General features: G+C 41.7%; 1 protein-coding gene across 12 annotated transcripts in view; it reads left to right on the forward strand.

Moving 5' to 3' along the window:
- Window positions 1-16,038, forward strand: part of epb41a (erythrocyte membrane protein band 4.1a) — an 80,947-nt gene that overhangs the window by 19,312 nt on the left and 45,597 nt on the right. For 11 of the 12 annotated variants that reach the window (XM_069176200.1, XM_069176203.1, XM_069176206.1 and 8 more), the window contains exons 2-6: window positions 6,311-6,630; window positions 12,000-12,287; window positions 15,043-15,147; window positions 15,310-15,352; window positions 15,723-15,798. In XM_069176200.1, coding sequence (XP_069032301.1) covers window positions 6,319-6,630; window positions 12,000-12,287; window positions 15,043-15,147; window positions 15,310-15,352; window positions 15,723-15,798 — 824 coding nt within the window. In that variant the 5' untranslated portion in view covers window positions 6,311-6,318. The remainder of the gene's footprint in view (window positions 1-6,310; window positions 6,631-11,999; window positions 12,288-15,042; window positions 15,148-15,309; window positions 15,353-15,722; window positions 15,799-16,038) is intronic. The other variant, XM_069176212.1, reaches the window with a different exon arrangement.

The following is a 16,038-nucleotide window of genomic DNA, read 5'->3' on the forward strand; positions in this document are numbered from 1 at the left end:
TAGTGCTTAAGCTCACTTTCAGCTCTCCACCCGGCGAGCACGCAGTCACAAACACAAATGTGCTTAAGTATATTTTTACCTTCCACCAACGCATTTCAGTGGTGAACTTTGAACCCAAAGTCCACCGTCAGGATCTTAGAGCTGGCGCCGACGTGTAGAAGACGTCACCTCGTTACCGGGACTCCAGAGGGTCGTGTTGGTTCTGGTCGCAATCAGGAGCACTTCACTTTCACTAAACTGTAAACTAAAGAAACAACTGTACACGTGCTGTCTGATCTGTGGTGTGTGGTTCTACGCTCCGACAGCTCCTGACCTTTGACCCTTAGAGCAGCACGTTGTGGAAGCATATCTGACCTTCAGGGCTGAACCGGTGGAGCAACAGAGCTGCGACCCACTTTAGAAAGTAAAAGAGAAAAGGCGGATTTTCTGAGAGGTTTTTATGTCTCAGGAGAAAAACATGTGAGTCACTTTTAAGCAGAAATATGTTACAAATGTAAAAAAATATTATCACAAGGTGGTTTGAGGTCAGATTTGTAACAACCTGCGGAGGGAACATGTCTCTGAGATCACTGTGGCGCGTCGACATGAATGTGTAAATAAAGTAAGATATAAGTAAACATGATAGAGTTATTGAAGTGATCTGCTGGTTGGCTGATGATAATGTGAGATGTAAACAGCTGCTCTGATCAACATGGAGGCTCATTATTCATCATGTCTGAAATGTGCCGACTCAGCGCTGAGAACTGAACTGCAGAACCGAAGTGGATCTGTCAGAACGTACCACTGCATCCGTCACAGGAGAACCATAGATGATCATATATGTAGTCTGAGCCAGAGGAGTGTTTGCTGAATCAGCAGCACAAACAGCTTACATCTGATTGTTGTCATGGTTACAGTGATAAACATGCAGTTCAAGTTATGTTGTTAAAACCAACTTCTGTCTACACATACAGTACATCCTCCTGCTCCTCTTCCTGCTCCTCTCCCTCCTCCTCCTCCTGCTCCTCCTCCTGCTCCTCTTCCTGCTCCTCCTCTATGTCCTCCTCCTCCTCTCCCTCCCCCTCCTCCTCCTGCTCGTGCTCTTCCTCCTCCTCTTCCTCTCCCTCCTGGTAGAAGTCCTGCTGTGTGTGGACCCTCCATCCTCCTCTTCCTCTTCCCCCTGGTAGAAGTCCTGCTGTGTGTGGACCCTCCATCCTCCTCCTCCTCTCCCTCCTGGTAGACGGCTCCTCTGAGGTAGTTGATGTCGGACAGTCTGACCTGGAGGAGCGAGCAGAAAGCTGAACATCTGACCCGAGACCTTTGTGTCTGTGGTCGGCTGGTTCCTGTCAGAAGATGCTGTTCTCTGGTTTCTACAAACTGCTGCTGTGACCACGTGCTCGCTGAACAATCAGCTGCTTGTATGTGTAGTTGTGGTTCCACTGAGTGCGCTGGGCGTAGTGGAGCCCACGCTCTCCTCTCAGCCCGTCAGCACGCCGCTGATCTAAATCTGCAGGAGTGATTCATCTGGCAGCTTCTCTTTAAAGTCAACAGGATCCACATCAACACTGCAGCTGGTCATCAGCCTCTGAACAAGGAACTACTGAAGGATTTCAACTACAAACCTGAAGATGCCACATATTTATTTTCATATCACAGCTGGAGTATTTAAATACCGTCTGTGTTTTTCATGAACTGTTGATGGACTATTATGAAAAAGAAGACGTGAGAAAAACACAGCCAGAATATATTTCCTCAGTCTGAATAAACCTCGTTCTTAGTTAGCTTTAATTAAAGTGACGTGTTTCAGGCTCGTCTGACCAGTTTAGATTTAGAATATAATCCAACACCTGAACATGAGCTCAATGTAACAACGTTCACCTGAGAACACAACAGCTGCTGCTGGAGGGCTGTTTGATGCAACTCATCCTGTCATTAACTTTATCTCCTCTCTCCTGTAGTTTGTCCTGTCTCCTGTAGTTTGTCCTGTCTCCTGTAGTTTATCCTCTCTTCTGTAGTTTGTCCTCTCTTCTGTAGTTTGTCCTCTCTTCTGTAGTGTGTCCTCTCTCCTATAGTTTGTTCTCTCTCCTGTAGTTTGTCCTCTCTTCTGTAGTGTGTCCTCTCTCCTGTAGTTTGTCCTCTCTTCTGTAGTTTGTTCTCTCTCCTGCAGTTTGTCCTCTCTTCTGCAGTTTATCCTCTCTTCTGTAGTGTGTCCTCTCTCCTATAGTTTGTTCTCTCTCCTGTAGTTTGTCCTCTCTTCTGTAGTTTGTTCTCTCTCCTATAGTTTGTCCTCTCTCCTGTAGTTTGTCCTCTCTTCTGTAGTTTGTTCTCTCTCCTGTAGTTTGTCCTCTCTTCTGTAGTTTGTTCTCTCTCCTGTAGTTTGTCCTCTCTCCTGCAGTTTGTCCTCTCTCCTGCAGTTTGTCCTCTCTTCTGTAGTCTGTCCTCTCTTCTGCACTTTGTCCTCTCTCCTATAGTTTGTCCTCTCTCCTGTAGTTTGTCCTCTCTTCTGTAGTTTGTCCTGTCTCCCCACTGTCCTCTCTCCTGTAGTCTGTCCTCTCTCCTATAGTTTGTCCTCTCTCCTGTAGTTTGTCCTCTCTCCTATAGTTTGTCCTCTCTCCTTTAGTTTGTCCTCTCTTCTGTAGTTTGTCCTGTCTCCCCACTGTCCTCTCTCCTGTAGTCTGTCCTCTCTTCTGTAGTTTGTCCTCTCTCCTGTAGTTTGTCCTCCCTCCTGTAGTTTGTCCTCTCTCCTGTAGTTTGTCTTCTCTTCTGTAGTTTGTTCTCTCTCCTGTAGTTTGTCCTCTCTCCTGTAGTTTGTCCTCTCTTCTATAATTTGTCCTGTCTCCTCGCTGTCCTCTCCTGTAGTCTGTCCTCTCTTCTGTAGTTTGTTCTCTCTTCTGCAGTTTATCCTCTCTTCTGTAGTCTGTCCTCTCTTCTGCACTTTGTCCTCTCTCCTGTAGTTTGTCCTCTCTCCTTTAGTTTGTCCTCTCTTCTGTAGTTTGTCCTGTCTCCCCACTGTCCTCTCTCCTGTAGTCTGTCCTCTCTTCTGTAGTTTGTCCTCTCTCCTGTAGTTTGTCCTCCCTCCTGTAGTTTGTCCTCTCTCCTGTAGTTTGTCTTCTCTTCTGTAGTTTGTTCTCTCTCCTGTAGTTTGTCCTCTCTCCTGTAGTTTGTCCTCTCTTCTATAATTTGTCCTGTCTCCTCGCTGTCCTCTCCTGTAGTCTGTCCTCTCTTCTGTAGTTTGTTCTCTCTCCTGTAGTTTGTCCTCTCTTCTGTAGTTTGTTCTGTCAGATTGTCCAATAATTTGTTAAATGACCAACAAGCAGCAGAACAGACGACCATTCATCCCCAACACACACAGAGTTCAGAGGTCATAGTCTTCTGTTGTTGTTCTTCAATCATAAAATGGGATGGAGGTTTAAAGTTAAGTCTCCACTTTGTAAACAGAAACTGAGACAACATGAGGTGAAGTGATCAGCTGCTCTACGTTCTTCTGTCGTTTCACAGGAACCTCCTCACGTACTGAAATCAACCAGTTTAACGTTCACTCCTGTCAGCAGCAGGTCACGGTCTTGTGAATGGGGTTTGTTCAGTTGTCATGGAGATAGATGATGATGTCATGTGGTTGTACATCTCTCTGCTCATACATGGTATCTGGTTTTAGTCTCTGACTGTCCCCAGGCTCCTGTTATATGACCTTTGACCTCTTTCCTGTGTTTTGTAGTTCTCAAACAGCTGATGTCTGTTGTCATGGTGCGTTCAGCAACGCTGTGTGTTTGATGGATGCACTCTGCAGGGGAGTGAAGGTGTTGGATGGTCATCTGTGATCACAAATGAATCCTTCTGGTCTCTGGTGACTTGGTCTTCAGTCAGTCAGATCATCCTCATCACGCTCATCAGTTGTTTTCCGTTAAGCTTTAATAATAAAGTTTCATCAGTATTTCAAAGCTGTTTAATACTCAGTTTAATGTGTTCCTTCCATCGTTTCTAAGAACAGTTTATGTTTTGATTCACTTCTCTCATGTGCCAGTCAAACCAGAGTTCAGTGCTCTGAACGACCACACGAGGCGCTGGCCTGTTCTCAGCCAGGATGAGGAGATAATTAGAGTCAGTCAGGAAGCAGTGTTCAGACCTGCTGAAGGTTATCACAACATGTGTCCTTCACTGCAGTCACTTATTGATCAGCCGGGATCGACACACTGGGATTCGTTTTATGCCTTAAAATCAAAACATTCCAATCTGAATTCAAGTTCTGTTGAAGAACTCTGAATCAAAGTTCACCAGCAGACAGTGTTCAGTTCTGCTGGAGGTTTAAAGTGATGACTTCACATTTAGTTTTAAGACTTTTCAGCTTCATTTCCTGGTTTAAACATGTTAAAAAAAAGTAAGTCTTTAAAATAGTTCCATTGCTTGTTACAGGCCAACTGGTAATCTGTGGTCTATTGCATTTAAAAAAGCAAACTGATTACCATAACATTTTTTTATATTTGAGACACCAGCTGAGCAGCTCATAATAATCGACCAATCACATGACAGCAACACTGACAGTACCAAAATAAGGCAGCACATTGAATGGTCAAAGGTCTGCTGTTACATATCACTGTCTCACCGGAGGGGTCTCAAAGGGACACACACACTCACACACACTCATGCACGCACACACACTCACACATACAAACACACTCATGCACACTCACACTCTCTCTCACACACACACACACACACACACACACACACACACACACACACACACACACACACACACACACACACACACACACACACACAGAGACACACTCACACACTCACGCACACACCAAAATACCAATCTGTATTAATAACTGCTGCCCAGCCTTTTTCTTTCATCATCATGTTGAACTATATAACTTCTGTATGTTTAAGAGGATGATTGAAGGAGGCTCACAGGAAGCAGCTGCTGATGAAGTCGTCACCTCTCTGTTACAAGGTTTTATGTTCCAGCGCTTTATTTTCACTGTCTCTTGTTGTTTAATCGTTCCTTACTCCCTGAGACGGCTGTTGTTGCCACAGCAACACCATTTCTGACTGTTGTGGTCCAGCAGTGTTCCTGTGGCAGCCGCCCACCTTTCTGGGATGAGAGGCCTCCGACCAGGTGGTGGAGTCTGAATGTGAGCAGACAGCTCTCCTGTCAGCCGCACGGCCTGCTGCCGGTCTGAAGGAGGAAAGAGGCGTATCATATGATGGCTGAATCTCCCAGCAGCCTCTGGTGTTACTGGGAGCACCAGGTCAAAGTGAGACAGCTTGTAGACACACTGCTGACTAACTGAACCTGACCTGCAGCCCGGTAGGCGTTTAGTGATCACAGTGGGATGGGATGAAGGCGACAGTACAAGCATATTTCTAAATCTATTTGTATTTCCTCGTCTCATGATGGAAGTTTTTGTTTTGAAGTGTTGAAGAATCGTCTGTCATACAAGCTGTGCTGTGGTCATCATTCAGCTGGATCCTTAATATTTCACACTCAAAACAAAACTGAATTGTATCTGCTGTTAATGTGAAACTGTTTCTGTAACTCTCCTCACAGACACACTTTTTATTTATATTTGCTTTCAGAGCATAAAGGTCTAATTTCTAAGAATTATATCCCATTTCCTTTGTGTATTAGAGGGCGGTAGTGAGTCACTGCAGTGTCCAGCAGTCGGCCGTCAGGTCGGTGTTACACTGAAATCTGTCCCCATCAGATTCTGTGACCTACCGTGTTGGTCAGGTTGGTTCTGTTCAGTCATGAGGAGTGAGGGGAAGAGTATCAGGGCGGGTCAAAAAATGTGATGGGGGACGCATTTCAGTGTGACATCGACTGTCAGAGTTTCTGCAGTTTGGTAGAGTTTATAGATTGTTATCCTGCTGGTAGTTCCTTGTAGGTTTTTACCAGAACTGATGATGTAAAGTCAGACTGTGTGGACCCAGTAATGAGAGAGAAAGAATAAAGGCACCAGTTTAACCTGTAGTTCACGTTACAGCCTGTTTACCTCCTCATGTTCAGTCTGAGTCACAGACACACAGAGGAGCATCAGCAAAGAGACAGGAAGTGTCCGAAGAAATGACCAATATCAGAGTGATGTCATCAGGGTTGTTTATGATGAGAGTTCATATTTGAAATGTTATGAATGTGAGACGTGCGTGTTTGCCGCTAAAGAGAGTTGAGAATATTTTGACCCTTCAAAGTAAAAGTTACACCCGACCCCAACAGTGGATTACCTGACCTCCACCTGATATTAACATTTACAACGTGACCTGTTTCTTATCTGGACAGCATATCTGTATGTCTTTAAAAACCCAATCGTGCTCTCTACCTCAACAGCTGTTGCCATGACAACAGACGAGGCGGAGAGTCACCAGAAGAAGCCGAGACAGCAGGAGGAAGCGGGCCAAGATGCCCGGCCACCGTCTCCGGAAGACGAGCAGCTCCGGCCTAGAAACCGTAACTCTGCCGGCCGCGGCCTTTCCCGCCTCTTCTCCTCCTTCCTGAAGAGGCGCTCGCAGTGTGAGAGCGAGGGGGGGGAGAAGGGGGATAAGGAGGAAGAGGAGGCCAAGGCCCCCATCGCTGACCCCGAACCTGAGCTGAGGACGGAGGGAGAGGTCGCCCTGGACCAGCACTCAGTAAGCAGTGCTGAGGCTCAGGTCAGCGCACACAGACGCCTGCTTATATAACAAACGGAGTCGTCTGGACGAGTCAGCTTTATTGATTCAACACATTCATACACAACATATGTGGACCAAAGTCCTGCACAACAGCAGACAGAATCTAAACACATTGAGCATCAAAAACAGTTGAAAAGATCATGTTTTTAATCTTAGACTGGAGGTGGAGGATGTTCCACACTTTCAGAGCTTTAACTGACAAAACACCCTCAGAGCCGGTCGGCAACGAGGAACTTCACAGAACCTCTGGTCTGATGGCCACTGTGGACTCATGACAAACAGCCTTTTTACCTGAGCTGTTTACAGTTTTTACTCTCCTTCACATCCCGATGACAACATGCAGCGTGCTCACCTGACATCCGGAGGAACTTGGGGATCAGTGTGTTGCCCAAAGACACTTCGGCAGGTAGACGGGGGATTGAACGGCCACCTCTGAGATCAGTGGACAACCTGCTCCTCCACCTCAGTCACAGCCGCACCAACATGTTAGTACGGGGTGCCACAGGTCTGACAGATGAGCACAGATGCTCCATTAAGACCTTCTAGACAAACCGTAACTTTCTAAAATCAACAGTCAGTGAGGATGGCAGCATTTACATTTACAAACGTTACTGTGGAAAAATGATTTGAAATAAATCTGCAACACAATAATCAAAGGTTTCTGAAACAACTATTTCTTCATGCCACGCGGTCCGTTTGACTTCACTGTTAACACATGGATCTGTAGTCCAGACTAAATCTGTCACAGCTTAACATCAGAGGGTGTCTATGTCATCAGAGCGTTTTTATCATCAGAGTATATTTTTATCATCAGTGTCTTTTTTATCGTCAGTGTCTTTTTATCATTAGAGTGTCTTTATCATCAGAGTGTTTCTATCATCAGAGCGTTTTTATCATCAGAGTGTCTTTATCATCAGAGTGTCTCTATCATCAGAGCATTTTTATCATCAGTGTCTTTATGATTAGAGTGTCTTTATCATCAGAGTGTCTTTATGATTAGAGTGTCTTTATCATCAGAGCGTTTTTATCATCAGTGTCTTTTTTATCATCAGTGTCTTTTTATCATCAGTGTCTTTATGATTAGAGTGTCTTTATCATCAGAGTGTCTTTATGATTAGAGTGTCTTTATCATCAGAGCGTTTTTATCATCAGTGTCTTTTTTATCATCAGAGCATTTTTATCATCAGTGTCTTTATGATTAGAGTGTCTTTATCATCAGAGTGTCTTTATGATTAGAGTGTCTTTATCATCAGAGCGTTTTTATCATCAGTGTCTTTTTTATCATCAGTGTCTTTTTATCGTCAGTGTCTTTTTATCATCAGAGCGTTTTTATCATCAGAGCGTTTTTATCATCAATGTATTTTTATCATCAATGTCTTTTTATCATCAGACTCTTTTCTTCATCAGTCTTTTTATCATCAGAGCGTTTTTATCATCAGTCTTTATCATCAGAGTGTCTTTATCATCAGAGTGTCTCTATCATCAGAGCATTTTTATCATCAGAGTGTCTTTATGATCAGAGTGTCTTTATCATCAGAGTGTCTTTATGATTAGAGTGTCTTTATCATCAGAGCGTTTTTATCATCAGTGTCTTTTTTATCATCAGTGTCTTTTTATCGTCAGTGTCTTTTTATCATCAGAGCGTTTTTATCATCAGAGCGTTTTTATCATCAATGTATTTTTATCATCAATGTCTTTTTATCATCAGACTCTTTTCTTCATCAGTCTTTTTATCATCAGAGCGTTTTTATCATCAGTCTTTATCATCAGAGTGTCTTTATCATCAGAGTGTCTCTATCATCAGAGCATTTTTATCATCAGAGTGTCTTTATGATCAGAGTGTCTTTATCATCAGAGTGTCTTTATGATTAGAGTGTCTTTATCATCAGAGCGTTTTTATCATCAGTGTCTTTTTTATCATCAGTGTCTTTTTATCGTCAGTGTCTTTTTATCATCAGAGCGTTTTTATCATCAGAGCGTTTTTATCATCAATGTATTTTTATCATCAATGTCTTTTTATCATCAGACTCTTTTCTTCATCAGTCTTTTTATCATCAGAGCGTTTTTATCATCAGTCTTTATCATCAGAGTGTCTTTATCATCAGAGTGTCTTTATCATCAGTGTCTTTATCATCAGAGCGTCTTTATCATCAGAGCATTTTGATCATTAGTCTTTTTATCATCAGAGCGTTTTTATCATCAGAGCGTTTTTATCATCAGAGTGTCTTTATCATCAGAGTGTCTTTATCATCAGGGCGTCTTTATCATCAGAGCATTTTTTATCATCAGTGTCTTTTTATCATCAGTGTCTTTTTATCATCAGAGCGTTTTTATCATCAAAGTGTCTTTATCATCAGAGCGTTTTTATCATCAGTGTCTTTTTATCATCGGAGTGTCTTTTTTTTCATCAGTGTCTTTTTATCATTAGTGTCTTTTTATTATCGGAGTGTCTTTTTATCATCGGAGTGTCTTTTTATCATCGGAGCGTTTTTTATCATCCGAGTGTCTTTTTATCATCGGTGTCTTTTTATCATCGGAGTGTCTTTTTATCATCGGAGCGTTTTTTATCATCAGTGTCTTTATCATCAAAGCGTTTTTATCATCAGTGTCTTTTTATCATCGGAGTGTCTTTTTTTCGTCAGTGTCTTTTTATCATCAGAGCGTTTTTATCATCAGAGCGTTTTTATCATCAATGTCTTTTTATCATCAGACTCTTTTCTTCATCAGTCTTTTTATCATCAGAGCGTTTTTATCATCAGTCTTTATCATCAGAGTGTCTTTATCATCAGAGTGTCTTTATCATCAGTGTCTTTATCATCAGAGTGTCTTTATCATCAGAGCATTTTGATCATTAGTCTTTTTATCAGCAGAGCGTTTTTATCATCAGAGCGTTTTTATCATCAGAGTGTCTTTATCATCAGAGTGTCTTTATCATCAGGGTGTCTTTATCATCAGAGCGTTTTTATCATCAGTGTCTTTTTATCATCAGTGTCTTTTTATCATCAGAGCATTTTTATCATCAAAGTGTCTTTATCATCAGAGCGTTTTTATCATCAGTGTCTTTTTATCATCGGAGTGTCTTTTTTTTCATCAGTGTCTTTTTATCATTAGTGTCTTTTTATTATCGGAGTGTCTTTTTATCATCGGAGTGTCTTTTTATCATCGGAGCGTTTTTTATCATCCGAGTGTCTTTTTATCATCGGAGTGTCTTTTTATCATCGGAGCGTTTTTTATCATCAGTGTCTTTATCATCAGAGCGTTTTTATCATCAGTGTCTTTTTATCATCGGAGTGTCTTTTTTTTCATCAGTGTCTTTTTTTCATTAGTGTCTTTATCATTAGTGGTTTTTTTTTTTTTTTTTTTATCATTAGTGTCTTTTATCATCAGTGTTTTTTTTTTTTTTATCATCGGAGTGTCTTTTTATCATCGGAGTGTTTTTTTTTTTTTTTATCATCGGAGTGTCTTTTTTTATCATCGGAGTGTCTTTTTTATCATCGGAGTGTCTTTTTATCATCGGAGCGTTTTTTATCATCAGAGCGTTTTTATCATCAATGTCTTTTTATCATCAGACTCTTTTCTTCATCAGTCTTTTTATCATCAGAGCGTTTTTATCATCAGTCTTTATGATCAGAGTGTCTTTATCATCAGAGTGTCTTTATGATTAGAGTGTCTTTATCATCAGAGCGTTTTTATCATCAGTGTCTTTTTTATCATCAGTGTCTTTTTATCGTCAGTGTCTTTTTATCATCAGAGCGTTTTTATCATCAGAGCGTTTTTATCATCAATGTATTTTTATCATCAATGTCTTTTTATCATCAGACTCTTTTCTTCATCAGTCTTTTTATCATCAGAGCGTTTTTATCATCAGTCTTTATCATCAGAGTGTCTTTATCATCAGAGTGTCTTTATCATCAGTGTCTTTATCATCAGAGCGTCTTTATCATCAGAGCATTTTGATCATTAGTCTTTTTATCAGCAGAGCGTTTTTATCATCAGAGCGTTTTTATCATCAGAGCGTTTTTATCATCAGAGTGTCTTTATCATCAGAGCATTTTTATCATCAGTGTCTTTTTATCATCGGAGTGTCTTTTTTTTCATCAGTGTCTTTTTATCATTAGTGTCTTTTTTATTATCGGAGTGTCTTTTTATCATCGGAGTGTCTTTTTATCATCGGAGCGTTTTTTATCATCCGAGTGTCTTTTTATCATCGGTGTCTTTTTATCATCGGAGTGTCTTTTTATCATCGGAGCGTTTTTTATCATCAGTGTCTTTATCATCAAAGCGTTTTTATCATCAGTGTCTTTTTATCATCGGAGTGTCTTTTTTTCGTCAGTGTCTTTTTATCATCAGAGCGTTTTTATCATCAGAGCGTTTTTATCATCAATGTCTTTTTATCATCAGACTCTTTTCTTCATCAGTCTTTTTATCATCAGAGCGTTTTTATCATCAGTCTTTATCATCAGAGTGTCTTTATCATCAGAGTGTCTTTATCATCAGTGTCTTTATCATCAGAGTGTCTTTATCATCAGAGCATTTTGATCATTAGTCTTTTTATCAGCAGAGCGTTTTTATCATCAGAGCGTTTTTATCATCAGAGCGTCTTTATCATCAGAGTGTCTTTATCATCAGGGCGTCTTTATCATCAGAGCATTTTTATCATCAGTGTCTTTTTATCATCAGTGTCTTTTTATCATCAGAGCGTTTTTATCATTAAAGTGTCTTTATCATCAGAGCGTTTTTATCATCAGTGTCTTTTTATCATCGGAGTGTCTTTTTTTTCATCAGTGTCTTTTTATCATTAGTGTCTTTTTATTATCGGAGTGTCTTTTTATCATCGGAGCGTTTTTTATCATCCGAGTGTCTTTTTATCATCGGTGTCTTTTTATCATCGGAGTGTCTTTTTATCATCGGAGCGTTTTTTATCATCAGTGTCTTTATCATCAGAGCGTTTTTATCATCAGTGTCTTTTTATCATCGGAGTGTCTTTTTTTTCATCAGTGTCTTTTTTTCATTAGTGTCTTTATCATTAGTGTTTTTTTTTTTTTTTTTTATCATTAGTGTCTTTTATCATCAGTGTTTTGTTTTTTTTTATCATCGGAGTGTTTTTTTTTTTTTATCATCGGAGTGTCTTTTTTATCATCGGAGTGTCTTTTTATCATCGGAGTGTCTTTTTATCATCGGAGCGTTTTTTTATCATTGGAGTGTCTTTTTTTTTTTATCAGCAGTGTCTTTTTATCATCAGTGTCTTTATCATCAGAGTGTCTTTTTTTTTTATCATCGGAGTGCCTTATTATCATCGGAGCGTCTTTATCATCAGGGTGTCTTTTTCATCAGAGTGTCTTTTTCAGGCCGTCCAGGTGGAGAAGAAGGAGGCCGAGGAGGAGAAAGGTGGGAAGGAGAAGGAGGAGGAGAAAGAGAAAGGAGAGGAGGTGGCCCTGGAGAAGGACGAGGACCAGGAGAAGGAGAAGGGGGAGGGGGAGGAGAAGGAGTCGGGCCCTGAAGGAGGCAGTAAGGAAGAGAAGGAGAAGACCACAGACGAGGAGGAGGTTAAAGCCCCGAGAGCTCCACGCAGACCCAAGACCATGCAGATCAAAGTCAGCATGCTGGACGACACTCAGTTCGAGTGTGAGCTGGATGTAAGAGCAGTTTTATTTATTCTTCATAAACACACAAAAGAACAGTTAGGTTATTTACTTTAACATTAGCAGCTACATGGTTCTATTTAGAAGTGTTTACATGTCATCATTGTTGGGTTTAAGTGATTGTATACGTCATTAAGTGACAAAATAAATGGAATTGCAGTCAATTCCAGTTACTGAGAAAAAATATGGACTTAAGTTATTATTCAAAGTTGTGGTGAAATTCAAAAGTATTGTTTTCGTTAAAAAGCTTCTGTCTGGAATATTCTTCTGTTGCATCTTTTCACCATGCAGGATTGTCTTCTGTCTACGCTGTGACCTGCTCCCTTCATTTGGCAGGATCAGCTCTAACTTTGAGCCTTGTTTTTTGGTTGAATTCTAACTCAGTAACATCAACCTCGGTAACAACAACCTCGGTAACAACGACCTCAGTAACAACGACCTCAGTAACAATGACCTCGGTAACAACGACCTCGGTAACAACGACCTCGGTAACATCGACCTCGGTAACATCGACCTCGGTAACATCGACCTCAGTAACAATGACCTCGGTAACAACAACCTCAGTAACAACGACCTCAGTAACAACGACCTCGGTAACAATGACCTCGGTAACAACGACCTCGGTAACATCGACCTCGGTAACATCGACCTCGGTAACATCGACCTCAGTAACAATGACCTCGGTAACAACAACCTCAGTAACAACAACCTCAGTAACATCGACCTCAGTAACAACAACCTCAGTAACATCGACCTCGGTAACAACAACCTCAGTAACATCGACCTCGGTAACAACAACCTCAGTAACAACGACCTCGGTAACAACGACCTCGGTAACAACGACCTCGGTAACATCGACCTCGGTAACATCGACCTCGGTAACAACGACCTCGGTAACAACGACCTCGGTACCATCGACCTCGGTAACATGGACCTCGGTAACAACGACCTCGGTAACATGGACCTCAGTAACAACGACCTCAGTAACATCGACCTCAGTAACAACAACCTCGGTAACAACAACCTCGGTAACATCGACCTCGGTAACATCGACCTCGGTAACAATGACCTCGGTAACAACGACCTCGGTAACAACGACCTCGGTAACATCGACCTCGGTAACAACGACCTCGGTAACAACGACCTCGGTAACATCGACCTCGGTAACATGGACCTCAGTAACAACGACCTCAGTAACATCGACCTCAGTAACAACAAACTCGGTAACATCAAACTCGGTAACATCAAACTCGGTAACAACAACCTTAAACATTAAAGACTGTCAGCTTTCACTGAATATTCAGCCCAGAGTCCAACTATGGTACCATCAACTCACTGAAGTCCATGTTTTCCCTGAAATCATGAGAACTGGACCAGTATGACCAGTTTTACCTGGTTGGTTATATTATCTCTGAGCTCACCTGGTCCACCGATCGGGGGGCTTATTGTGGTTCGATGTGGTTAACAACAGGAGGGACAGCAGCTGCTGCTGGTTATGGTGCCGGTGATCTCATGCTTCAGTGGCTGGTGGTAGAACTGGTGGAATGGAGAGCAAGAAGGCTGAAGTGCTGTTTGAGATTGGCTTTTTTTTTTGTAAACAATTTCTGATCCCCAATTTGTTAGTAGGCTAAATACTGAGTTAATTTGTTGGGCTTCTACAATATTTCACAAGTGTCTTAAGCTGCAATACCACCGAGTGCCACTAGAGGTTGGCTCCAAAAAGGCTCCATAGACTCCCATTCACATTCTCTCATCAAATACAAAGTCAACAGTGCTTCATCTGAAAAAAAATCCCATCACTGATTAGATGTTAAGCATCAAATATGCAGTATGTTTGGGGGCGTGTCTGTTTGACAGTCCTGTGGAGCAGTGCTAATGTTGTGCTAACAGACTCCTAACAACAAGAATATCTGTTTCTAACACAAAAACATGGATAAATAATCCTATAGGACACTCTTAATATTTATAGGTATGGATTTGTTTCAGTCAATGCAGTTCTAGGATTGATTACAAAGCTTTTAAAACACCGCAGCCCACCAAGCACATGTGCGAACAGTACGCCGGGCAGGGGAAAACCGAGGAGGGGGGGTTTCAGTAAACTGACAAACTGCAGGAATACATTGCTTTTTAACCGTGGTGAGAAAAATATATATCATCCCATTATTTCTTATTGGGAGAGGGGCTACACTTCTACCTCCGCCTGCTAAAATTCAAAACTGGACTGGAATGCGACGCTGTGATTCACACAATTTGGGCCGAATGCTTTGTGTTTTCTTCCACATGCTGAGACATTCGACATGAGCATGAGCATGTGACATCACAAACCTAAGGAAGTCCAAACAGCGCAGTTGCTGCATATTGGCTTTGTGCATTTCTTCGTGGAATGAGCGTTTTGACACTTCCACAGTATTTATACAGAACCTGGACGTGCTTACCATGGAAACCTGAATTTATACAATATGGGACCTTTAATGGATTAGACAAAGGTGGTTTATCTTTCATCTTTAGTTGGATAGAAAGAGTCGTGGTGGCTTCTGTCCTCTGCTGTGCTGACTCCCTGCTTCAGTGTGAACAGCTGTTAAACGTTCCTCTGGGAGAACCGACTGCTGTCGACACCATTTGACCCATCTGCTCCGCCTTGTTCAGCACTTTACTGACAACACCGTCCTTTAGATGATGTCAGATCGTTACATCAGCAGGTGAAGGTTTAATTATTCTGTGTGTGTGTGTGTGTGTGTGTGTGTCTCAGAAACATGCTAAAGGCCAGGAGCTGTTCATGCGGGTGTGTGACCACCTCAATCTGCTGGAGAAAGACTACTACGGCCTCACCATCTGGGACACGCCCACCATGAAGGTGAGTTTAATGCTCAGCAATTAGTTTACCTCCAACAATCACAACCTCATTAAGATGAGTAAAAAGAAGTGTGATGGATGGTCAGATTACCGTGTGGCTCTAAAGGAGTTTGGTGTTCATTGATATTGAATCTTATTCTACATCCTTCCTTTTGTTTATCAGACTTGGATGGACCTGACCAAGGAGATCCGCCGGCAGGTACAAGGTGAGCTTCAGCACTCCTTCATATGAACGCTCGTCTCTCTTCATCATCTGTCAGCGCAGTTAGAGGCACAATGTCTGCAGGTCGTCTGTCTGTCCGGTCATTAATGTGACATCTCGCGTGTGAAACGTCCACCTTTTACAATCTGGAGCAACATCCAGATTTGAAGCTTCATCTGTTGTTATAGCAACGACTTTGTGTTCCATCAGAATCCGATTTATTTCCCTCAGTCTTCACTCCAGATATGATGTGAGTGTAACCTGGCTGGTTGGTGGAGGCCTGTAACCACATGCTGGTAATTGTAGTTTTCATTTACAGCATCTTTCTATTACATGTTTATTAATTTCATCTCTTCCTCTTTTTCTTTTTGAAGGTGCCAACTATAATTTCACTTTCAATGTGAAGTTCTATCCACCCGACCCAGCCCAGCTCTCAGAGGACATCACCAGGTACTGCATGGTTCCAGTGATGTGTACTCCACTTATAAACAGCTTCATTGTTTCATAAAGCTCAGTGTGGGCAGCAGAGTTTGTCCCAGTAAATTTAACATTGATCTGTGAATGTGTGTTTATCACATCAGGATTATTTCATTTCAATCTAATCTGGAGGATTAAAATCCTGTTCTGTTCATCAAAACACTTGTTTCAGTCACATCACGTCTCCTCCACTGACAGATCTTTGTTTTACAA

Source organism: Embiotoca jacksoni, unplaced genomic scaffold, assembly GCF_022577435.1.
Source record: "Embiotoca jacksoni isolate LCO1_2020_lvr unplaced genomic scaffold, fEmbJac1.0.p SCAF_7, whole genome shotgun sequence".
Taxonomy (NCBI): Eukaryota; Metazoa; Chordata; class Actinopteri; family Embiotocidae; genus Embiotoca; species Embiotoca jacksoni.